Raw genomic sequence first — 11,637 nt, 5'->3', positions numbered from 1 at the left:
GGGAGTAAAACAGTGGTGGAGGGTGGGGGTAACCTCAAGCCTTCGCAGTGATAGGGCTGAGTCTTAACCCCTAGGCCATTCGGGAGGCCCCTTATTTTCTCTGGCTTCTTTCCCATACACTTTCCCACTCTTTGCTCAAGTAATTTGAAGCAAATCCTAGGTATGAATGGAAATTTTTAAAATTTAACTGAAGTAACGTCATAATATAACATTATTTAAAGGTGTCAATTGTGTGTCATTAAATATCAACATTATATAGTATATTAGGTTCACTGTTAAAAACCCAAATTTATCCATCACATCACAATTATCTGCTTTTATCTAGTTCATCCACCACTTTAACTCTTTTCTTTCTGGTAACCATTACTTGGTCTTATATAGACCAAAAATTTGTTTTTGTTTTTTTTTAGTTCCTCCATTTGTTTTCTCTGTATGTCACATAAGTGAGTTCATACAGTATTTGTCTTTTTCCACTGAGCATAGGTCCTTTTATTTTGTTGCAAATGTCAGGATCTTTTTTTTTTTAACAAGTGAGTAGCATTCCATTGTATGTGTACACCACATCTTTTTAAACCCATCATCCATCATCTGCTAATGGCCACTTAACTTGTTTCCAGCTCCTGGCTATTGTAAATAATGCTGCAATAAACATGGTGTGTGTGTCTAACTCATTGAATTGCTTTTTTTGGATAGTATGGAATTTCCTTTTTTTTTTTTTTTTGAGGTGTTTCCATACTGCTTCCCATAATGACTAAATCAATTTATATTCCCATGACAGTATGCAACGCTTCCCTTGCCTCACCATTCTTGTCTTTTGGATACTAGCCATTCTCACAGGTGGAAGGGAATATATTGTTTTGATTTGTACATCTCTAATAATAGATGATGAATATATTTTCATGTGCCTGTTGACCATCTGTATATGTAATCTTTGGAGAAGTGTGTATTCAGATCCTCTACACATTTTTTAATTGGACTTTTTGTTACTGCTGAATTTTACAAGTTCTTTGTAATTTTGGATACTAGCCCCTCTTAGACATATGCTATGCAGATATCTTCTCCCATTCAGTAGGATGCTGGAAATTTCTAAGATGAGAGAAGAACACAGAGGAGTCAGAGATGGAATCCGATTTGTAACTTGGAAAACTGAGTGACTTAGAAATGCTATTATTTAAGATTACTATAGGAAAAGATGCAAGTGTATAGGGAAAGAAGTTTATTCTCAGACAGGCCTGTGGGAGAAATAGATAATTGCAAATATGGGTTCAGAACTAGAGATGACAGTGATGACATGGGATACAATCCTGGAGAATACCAATATTTAAGGAGCTAGCTGAGTAGATGAAAACAAATTTGACTATTTAAAATAACATACATTATTTCACAGTTTCTGTAGGTCCCAGCAGTCTGGACATGACTTAGGAGGGTCCTCTGCTTAGGGTCCCACAAATTTGCAATCACAAATTACCCTGGTTTGTTTTCTCAATTGACACTTAACTAAGAAAAGAATTTGTTTTCCAAACATACTAGGTTGTTGGTAAGATTCATTTTCTTACAATAAGACAGAGAGCTCCAGCTACTTGGTAGCTATTGACTACAGGCCATCTGTGATTCCTTATTATGTGATTGGCTGTCAAACAATCAAGAAGAATCTATGAATCCACTGACAAGATGGGATCTAATCAGGAGAGTAACATCTTGTCACTTTTGCTATGTTCAGTTTATTAGAAACATGTTACAGGTTCTGCCCACACTCCATGAGAGGGGATTACACTAAGGTATACATGTAGGAGCCAGGGATTATTTGATTAGGCTTAGATTTCATTTTAAGCTATTTAGCTTTTGACTACTTGGTTTTTTTTTTAGTGTTTTCTTTAAAGATTACAGTGTATATGCTTAACTTTTTCAAGTTTTCCTGTTAATATTTATCACTTCACACAAAATGTACAAAATACTGTTATTTTCACCAAGATGTTTATGTTCCTCATTTCTCAAGTTGAGTTTTCATTTTTTGCTTCTTTAATGTTGTTGTAGCTCTGAAAGTCTTTATCTTCATTCTTGAAGGATATTTTTGTCAAATAGAATTCCAAATTGATGGTTAATTTTTCCACTTTTTTTTTTTTTAAGATTTACGTATTTATGCATGCAGAGCTGGGGTACAGGCCATAAGTAGAGGGGCTGTGAGAGGATTCACCAGAGACAGAGTGGGGAACAGAACAGGCAGATCAACAAAGTACACTGCTGAGAGGAGCAGTGTGCAAGACAGGAGAGGTCTGTGCCATGTGGGTCTCCTCCAGGGCTGGGGTTCAAACACACAATGAAGTGGTTGTAGCTAGCTTCACAGTGCTGCACTTTAACCTGTTGCACCACCAGGGAGGGCCTAATCTTTCCACTTTTTAAAAAATATTTATTTCATTTATTCATGCGTACAAGAACTGGGGCGTAGGCCAAAAGTGCAGGGGATGAGCAGATTCACCAGAGACACAGTGGGCAGCAGAACAGACAGCTCAACTGAAATACACTGCTGAGGGGAGTAGCAGTGGGTCAAGACAGGAGAGGTCTGCTGTACCAGTTGGATTAGCTTCCTGGCCAGGGATCAAATTCTGTGCTTCACTGGCTGCTGATAGCTTGATAGTGCTGAGACTTAACTTTTGTGCCACCAGGGAGGTCCTAATCTTTCTATTCTTTAAGGATGTACCACTACCTTCAGGTGAAGTCAGTGGACATTCAAACCATTATTCTCTGTTTTCAAAAATATCCTTTATTTTTGGTTTCAAGAATCTGACTTTAATCGGCCTACCTGGTTCTTTGTATTTTTCCCATTTCTGGTCAATTTGCTTTATTCTTTACCACCGCATTTTCATTCCAAAATTTTTTGCTACATAACTGAAAGGTAATTTTGCCATGAAAGATAAAATAGTTGACTGATAGTCTGGTTTATACGTTTAGAATTAGATTTTAACACAGTGGATGATAACAAGTACATATATCAATCTGATAGGAACCATTGTGATAACTTAGTGAAGTGTGGCATAAGGAAATGTAAAGCTAGATTGCATACCATTTCTCACTCATAGTATTTGAAGGAAATGTGGGTTCAGCTCTGCCTTCAAACCCTCAGTCTTTTTGTGGTCCAGTATAATGTTTCAAAATAAGACACCAACTTTTGGACAGAATCTCATTATCCGTCACCTTGATAAAGCCATCAAGTAGAAGAAATGCTAACATTGTGATACATTGAATTTTTGTATTAAAGTTAGCATTTGTTCAACAACTTTGGTAAAGATGGCATTAGGCAATGAGTTTAAACTAGCTAAAGAATTGATCATTAATATTCTCAAAGACTTGTGAATTAATAGCCACCCCTTTTATGTTGGCCATAGCTTGGTAAATTTTTGGTTTTTCCAGGTGAGAGGTATTATTCTCAGCAAAGGACTTGTAAACTTACACTGTACCACCATGTCTACCCATCACTGTATAGACAATTAGGAGCACTATTTTATGCAATAAATGGAAGTACTTCCTCATTTGAAACCAGATTTATCAATCAATAGCAAAAATTAGAGGCAAATGAAAAATCAAGTTCTTTTCTCTTCACATTTCTGTGAAAGAAATGTTTACATTATTCATGGTGAATATAATATGAAAATTTTGGTTTGGACTTTGGACAACTTGGACTATACCTCATAGTCACATTGGCTCTACCTTACTATTTTTTGTGACCGCTTTTTCCATTGCATGAATTTATGATAATGTATTCTGTCATTATAAAAGCTACTTTCTTTTGCAGAATATGCTTTTAAGGCTATTAACCAGGGTGGCCTTACATCAGTAGCTGTCAGAGGGAAAGACTGTGCAGTAATTGTCACACAGAAGAAAGTACCTGTAAGTAATAACTCAATAACCAGTTACTTACTATGGAATATAATGCAAGAATTTTTTGTGTGTTTGTACAAAGGTATATTATAACCTTTACACATTAACAAATCTTATTTTGCCTCTGCTTTCTTGTCATTCATTTAAAGTCTTTATTAAGTATAAGCATTTTAGCTGAGTAGGTAAAATTATTTTACTGAACACTATAGATGACTATAAGCATATTGGAATTTCTAGATCTTTTGTCTGCAGGGACCTTGAAATAAGCCTAGATAAGTTTAGAGAAAACACGTATGTAAAGAAAAAAAGTCTCCCTGCCCCCCCAATAGTATATATTTTAACTGTAAAATGAATGCATAACTATAGAAATCTTTTTTTATTATCTTGATTTACTTTGCTCATTAGGACAAATTACTGGATTCCAGCACAGTGACCCACTTATTCAAGATAACTGAAAACATTGGCTGTGTCATGACAGGAATGACAGGTAATCAACTAGTTTTACTTAGATTTCTTATTTTCTTCACATTATTTTTTGAGCTTGAACTTAAAGTTCCCTTTAGTGACTGATTTTTAAGTAATATGAGTAGATTTATTACACTGCTCCAAGGGTCATGAATATCTAGAGAGAACTTTTTTGAAATCATAAATATAGTAGGATTTGACTTAATGCTAGTTAAGGAAACTAGATTGAGACTGCATCTCAGAGATTTATTTTAAGTATAGTTAATAATTTAAGGGATATTAAGTAAGTTACAATTACAAAATTACTTTGAATTTCTGTTTTCTGAAATCAGGGAACTTCTACCAAACAAAAAAAAGGGGGGGGGGACCCAAAAATCTTTCTCCTTAAATGTGTTCTTTTGAGAGTTGTAGTACTTATGGAAGTATTTTGAAGACTGATAAAAGCTATATAGAGCTCCATATTTTTAAAAAGTTTTCTTTCTTATCATGTACTTGTTACTTATTCACTATTCATTGGTGGGAGGAAAAAAACATAGTGGACCATTTCTTTGCTTGTATATATATGGTGGGAAAGTTGTCTGATTTTGAGGTTCATTGTCCTAAGGATGTGACTTTTTTTATTCTCATAGCCGACAGCAGATCCCAGGTACAGAGGGCACGCTATGAGGCAGCTAATTGGAAATACAAGTATGGTTATGAGATTCCCGTGGACATGCTGTGTAAAAGAATTGCTGATATTTCTCAGGTCTACACACAGAATGCTGAAATGAGGCCTCTTGGCTGTTGTAAGTATGCTATGAAGTCACCAAATAATTGATAAAAGTGTGGGTGTTTTTGTTTTTTAAAATTTTTTTAGAGAACAGGTATTATGGAAATTATCTCAGTAACTCTTAGGTTCTGAAGGTGGTTTGAAAGAATCTGAAGTGAAGAAATCTTTAATAAATCAGAGATAAAGAATATGTTTGACGGTATTTTAGGCATCATCTTGACACTTTAGAAGCTGTTGTAAGAGTTTTATTAAATCTTTCTTTGAAAAAAGTAATTGGGGGAGAGAGAAGATATGCTGGTTTTGGGTCTTTTTTTTTTTTTTTCCTAAAGAAAAAGTGGGGTACAGGCCAGACATGCAGGGGCGGTGAGAGGATTCACCAGAGATAGAGCAGAACAGGCAGATTAAGGAAGTACACTGCTGAGGGGAGCAATGGGCAAGACAGGAGAGGTCTGCTGTGCCATGTGGGTCAAGTCCGAGGATAGGGATCCCTGCTAAAGTAGCTGCAGCTAGCTTGCAGTATTGTGCTTTAACTCCCTGCACCACCAGGGAGGGCCCTGGTATTAGATGTAATGCTATATATTAGCCTGAAAATTTCAGTTTGATACATGTATTTTTTTCACATTGTTGCTTACTTCTGAGATTTAAACAATGTATTGACTGATTTCTCTTTAACATTTGAGTCTGTTAACCACTCACTTAAAAAAAGTACTTCTTCTTTGATTGCTCCAATGATTCTCTCTTCTCACTTTTCTTAGCTCATCCTCTTCTCTTGGTCCTTTAAGTCTATTGCTCCCCATAGTTCCCTTCTTGATGCTTGTTGCCCTCTTTGTTATATCTGAGTGACCCCTACTTACCTGGCTTCGTTTACTACCTGAATACCAATGTACCCACATTGGCTTTAGTCTGGTCTCTTCCTCTATGTCCCTCAAATGCTTCAAATTTGTAATCCTTGCTATTTTCCTGTTTTCATCTTCAGCTTTTCTTTTCCGCCCTCATCCTTTCCCCCTTCCCTGGTCATCCAGTTAATCATTAAACTTTACTTCACATATGTTTCTTCACTTCTTCTTGTCGCTACATCTTCTTTTGCCTTTAGCACCTAGTTTACCTGATTCTTCTCTCCTTTCTCACTTTACCCTAGTTTTAGCTTTCATATTACTGCATATCATTCTAAAATCAAATCTTGATTGTTGCTTTCCTCAGTCTGTAAAATAAATTCCAAGCTCCTCAGTATGATGTGTAAAGCACTGATAATTTACTTCCAAGTAGCCTATTTTTTGTACTGAATCTTTCTTCCCTCCCTTGAAACCCCTGCAAGGATCCTTTTGTCATCCCCTGTTATACATTGCTCTTTCATGTCCTGATGCCTTTATGCATGTTCTTCTTTTTGCTTGATTTCCCTTCATGTCTTTATCACCTAGGAAACCTGCTTATCTTGCAAGACTTGAAATAAAGTGTTTCTTGTCTTCCCTAAGCAGAAATGGCTGTCTCTTGTGTTGCCAATGTACTTTGTACATATCAAGTATAAAATGCAAAGAAAATTATAAATAAAGAAGATATATGTGATCATAGCCATAGTGTTTGTCAGTAGATTCTATAAACCATCTATAAATGCAAATAAAGCAATTGGTTAATACTGAATCTTATAGTAGGATACTATAAGATAGGTTCATATCGAGAATGTAAGAAAGCAGGAATTAAGCCATTATTTAAATATTTGTTACCAGATCTATGGAATAGAAAGTTTGATAGTGATGTTTAACTGCAAGTTAATGTGCTAATAGGATTAGATCTACTTTAACAAAATTACATAGACAGAATTCAAGACTTGGTGTACATGGACTTCTAAGGTTGTATATACCAGCAGTATCAGAGATAGGCGGGGAAAGGTAAGTGAGTACCTTGAGGTGTATTTCAGTTTGCACCAGCATTCCCATAGTATATTACGTAGGCTTGTAGTTCCCCGAATCTTAGCACGTATTTCTTGAATTAGAGAAGAAAGAGAGGGCGGGAAGAGCACCTGGGACTATGGTGGTATCATATGGGTAAATTGGTGTGGGGAAGTCCATAGGGATTACAACCAAGATGAAAAAAAAGTACAACATGAATAATGATGTAGAAAATATGTATATATATAAAATTTTTAAAAAGAAAAATATTTTTGGTCAAAGAATTTTATGACCTGCTGAGTTAAATAAAATAGGTCAGCCTACAACAGAGCATTTAATAAGCTATTACGTGTCATTTTCTCTAAAAGGAAACATATGAAGCATATCACTCAAATAGGATAACATCTTGAGGGATTAGCATTCAAAGAAACATGGGTAGTGTTTTAGGAAATTGTGATTTGTGACAATTTAAACTTAAAATTTTGTGGCAAATCTTTCATGAACTAGAAATCTGTTACCTAAAATACATCGGTCGTGATTACTGTCTATCAGTTTATTTATTTGCTTTTAAAGTTAAACACTTGCTAAAATTGATGGCCAGAGTAATGATTGATTAAATGACAACACTTAAAGGAAATTTTTTGTTTAAAGATATATTTAAATAGGGTCTTTCTTTTTAGGTATGATTTTAATTGGCATAGATGAAGAACAAGGCCCTCAAGTGTACAAGTGTGATCCTGCAGGTTACTACTGTGGGTTTAAAGCCACTGCAGCAGGAGTTAAACAAACCGAGTCTACCAGCTTCCTTGAAAAAAAAGTGAAGAAGAAATTTGACTGGACATTTGAGCAGACAGTGGAAGTAAGTTAGACAAAATGTGCTGACTTGGAGGGTGGGGCTATATAAAATATCAAGACTCTTTGCATAGTAGACAAAAGGACTATTTTCTTTGGTTGTATGAGATCCGAGTTTGCTCATTTAATAGTAAAACTGGTGTCATTTAGCTGCTATGGGAGAACAGCGAGGACTGCTTTTATTCTGGTTTCATAATGTCTCTGAAATAGGTTTCAACAAAACACATAAAGTGGGAAAATAAAAGTAGGAATCAAGACCAGGCTCAAAAACCAACCTGCAGGGTCATGTTTCAAATTAAGCTTTAAACTTTCTGGTAGCAAAAGTGAAAGGGGTAAGTCAGTAATGTTGCTCTTCTGATCTTAAAGGAAAAACAACCTTACACCAAATTCTCAGGGCAGCAAATATCTTCCTGTTAAAGACTGTGTTCACAGTTCATCAGACTTTGGCAGAGAAATTACATGTGGAATGCGGAGTTCTTAAAGGGATTATTTATTATGATTGGGAAGTTTTAAATTGACAGAAAAAGCTAAAATTCTTATACAGACATTTTTGTGGCCTTAGACTAGAGAAGCATATACTGCCAGGAACAAAAATTCTAGTAGGTTTTGAAAATGGGAGTCTGGGATAAAAACATTGTAAATTCTAACAGCATGCTTCTGACAAATAACAAAGGAAAAATTCCATCTGGTACATTTATATTTATATTTGGTTACTTATACTAACAGGAAATATAAAGTTAGTTTTTTGTCTGGGAGTGAATCATGGTTTTTAAATGTTCCTTATAGGTTTTTCTCTTAAGTTTCATTTCATTGTTACAATATCACATCAGATACACAACCACTGAAAACATTCTTAAATTGTTTTTACTCTAAATTTCTTGAAGGAATAAATTATATAACTTATCTCTTTCCTTCCCACATCTTATCCCAAGTTTTGAGCATAGTGCCTAGGATATAGTGGTATTCAATCAAATAGACTGTTGTGTAAATAATCCTATTGCTACTCCTTTAATTTATGGCTCAATTTGGTATCAACATTCTGCTAGTAACATGTGATATAGAAATAACCACTGAAACATGGAGCAGTAGTAAATAGCTTGTGGTTATCTTATGATTTGAAAAATCTTGGAATCTATAAAATACTGTATTTTAATGTTGGTACTTTTTAAAAAATAATATAATAGTTTACTTTTACATCATTTTGTGTATTTTTCCATCTCAGTTGTAATTAATGTTGTTACTTTTTACAGACTGCAATTACATGCCTGTCTACTGTTCTGTCAATTGACTTCAAACCTTCAGAAATAGAAGTTGGAGTAGTTACAGTTGAAAATCCTAAATTCAGGTGAGTTATATTGTTGGGTAGGTACTTAAGATTTTCCACGTGTTGAATTACAGCCTACAGATGAGGAGTATTGGATCCATTTGTCCTACAGCTTGGGGGGGGAGGGAGAGACTTTTTGTTTTCTTAACTCTGGTCACTTTTTTTTGTTTTCTTTAGTACTAGTGAAATCAGTTTTAAAATTTACTGGATGTCTCTTTAAGAAAAACATAACTGTTTATTATTTCAAAATGATTTTATATCTCAATGCCAGAGATGATATAAATAACCTCTATGGTATGGAATAAAATAACCAGCCGTGTTTTTTTGTTGTAGTTTAAAATTAATAGAAATAGAATCCTAGGAGTTGTCCCTAGAAATGTAGGTTTTAAGTTTTTCAGATGAAACTTTGGTTATTTAAGTGGAGCTTAAAGAACTGGTAGACATCAGATCTATTTGGAGATTTTTGAAAACCCCAGCTAACTCAATTGCAGGTGCTAGGTGTTTCTCTGTTCTTACTCAATAACTAACTCCCACAAATCAGACTTACATGCTTAACAAATGGGAGCTCACTTAGTCTTCCCAGCAACCCTGTGATTTATTTACCAGGGACCTGGATGCTCTTGTGATAGTTCACAGATTCAAGGACTTCTAGAAGGCATTTTAACTCTTTATATGGAAAACTATAATAAGTTTAACCAGACTTTGACAATTTTTGTTTAATATACTTTATCCTTTTTTCCCAAGTTATTTTTGTTGCCTGCAGGTAAGTAATATGAACATGAGATTTTTTTAAAAAAGAGAAACAAGTGGCTACTGTAATGTGTGCACAGTTTCCATCTGTGTCTGATAGCAGTGTCTGTCTGTGTTTTGCATTCAGAACTTGCTGTCCTCACAAATATCATGTGGCCAAAGAGTAAGTTGGGATCATAGTACTGGTTTAGTGTTGTCCCTTTGGACATACCCACCACTGACCAGCCTCCAAATTCCCACACAGAACTTTGTGAATAGAGATACTATACATTGGACAATTTGATGTGAAGTATCTATAAGTAACTCACTATCATTAAAAAAAAGTCTAACTTCTGTGATTTTTTTCTTTCCCCCCTATAGAAAAAGTTTTTTTTTGTTTGGTTTTTTTTAAGCAGAAAAACTAGCAGGAGCAATGTACAAATCTTTAAAGGGCCTATAATTTGTTTTTGTTTTCTGAGATCCCTCTGAAAACTATTAAATTTTTATTTCTATTAGTGAAGTAGATAAGAAACCAAAGATCTCATATCTTCAAAAAGTCCTTGTAAATCATTCATAAATTCTGTGAAAAGATATTAGTAGACATATTGCATAAATAACAACTATCTCTATCCCAATTTGCATTTATAATGTGACTGACAAATTATAATAAGAAAGATCAGCAATAAGAGGTCACACTAAAGGTTGCCAAATAATTGATTTCTTTGGGGCCATCATCACTTAGAAAAAAAATTATGTAATCACTATCGAGTGCCTTCTCTCTCAGCCAGTAAAGTTGAGTTACATTGGGTAAAAGGGCTTTTGACATAGGAACTAAAAATGCACTATATAGTTTAGCTTTATATCATTTAAATACATATAAATATGGGTAATTATTAAAGTTGAATGAAAAGGAATTCATTATCTTGTGTGTGTTTGGGATTTTACATAATAAAAAGTTTTCAGAAAGTAAATATTTGTGGGTTTTTTTCCCTTTGCCTTCTAGGATTCTTACAGAAGCAGAGATTGACGCTCATCTTGTTGCTCTAGCAGAGAGAGACTAACCGTTGTAGTTAGCTTACCAAATTCATGACACCACTTGCCTGTGTGTTTGGTAACAACAGATCAACATCATATGGAGGCCCCTGAATTGAAAAAGGAACCTCTCCCATTCCTGCTGCTGACGTGGTTAGGACTCTGTTTAAATAAAAACTGTGCTTTTGGAAAACAGTCACATCGGTCTTTTTTTACCTCAGATTTTGAGTGGTAAGCTTTTTAGTACATGCAGATTTATTAAATATTCATCTTCACTTTGTGGCTTTTTTCATTTTGTTAAGCTTCAAGTTTCTTAGTTTTGTTTTTTTTGTGTGTGTGTGTGTTTTTTAAGATTTATTTATTTATTTATACAGAATTGGGGTACAGGCCAGAGGCTCAGGGGCGGTGAGAGGCTTCACCAGAGACAGAGTGGGGAACAGAACAGGCAGATCGACGAGGTACACTGCTAAGGGGAGCAGTGGGCGGGTCAGGAGAGGTCTGCCACACCATGTGGTCACCTCGGGGCAGGCAGGAGTTGAACTCATGCAGAAGTGGCTTTAGCTTTTCAGTGCTGTGCTTTAACCCGCTGCGCCACCAGGAAGGGCCCAAGTTTCTTGGTTTTAAAGAACTTAATTGCCAGAGATTTAAACTGTAGCTAAAGGACATAATTAATAAATAACAATTCTGGTTTCAAATTTTGCTCT

At 35.1% G+C, this 11,637-nt stretch overlaps 1 protein-coding gene across 1 annotated transcript in view; it reads left to right on the top strand.

The window, feature by feature from the left end:
* The window catches only part of PSMA6 (proteasome (prosome, macropain) subunit, alpha type, 6), a 16,652-nt gene extending 5,524 nt beyond the window's left edge, over window positions 1–11,128 (top strand). Inside the window, exons 2-7 of the mRNA XM_004681936.2 lie at window positions 3,791–3,885; window positions 4,282–4,363; window positions 4,971–5,126; window positions 7,677–7,855; window positions 9,099–9,193; window positions 10,905–11,128. Coding sequence (XP_004681993.1) covers window positions 3,791–3,885; window positions 4,282–4,363; window positions 4,971–5,126; window positions 7,677–7,855; window positions 9,099–9,193; window positions 10,905–10,962 — 665 coding nt within the window. The 3' untranslated portion in view covers window positions 10,963–11,128. The remainder of the gene's footprint in view (window positions 1–3,790; window positions 3,886–4,281; window positions 4,364–4,970; window positions 5,127–7,676; window positions 7,856–9,098; window positions 9,194–10,904) is intronic.
* The last annotated feature ends 509 nt before the right edge of the window (window positions 11,129–11,637 follow it).

The sequence above is a fragment of the Condylura cristata genome, unplaced genomic scaffold (assembly GCF_000260355.1).
Source record: "Condylura cristata isolate star-nosed mole 26May11 unplaced genomic scaffold, ConCri1.0 scaffold00013, whole genome shotgun sequence".
Lineage (NCBI taxonomy): Eukaryota > Metazoa > Chordata > Mammalia > Eulipotyphla > Talpidae > Condylura > Condylura cristata.
Note: the sequence above shows the minus strand (reverse complement) of the source record. Positions and strands in the feature narration are given on the sequence as shown.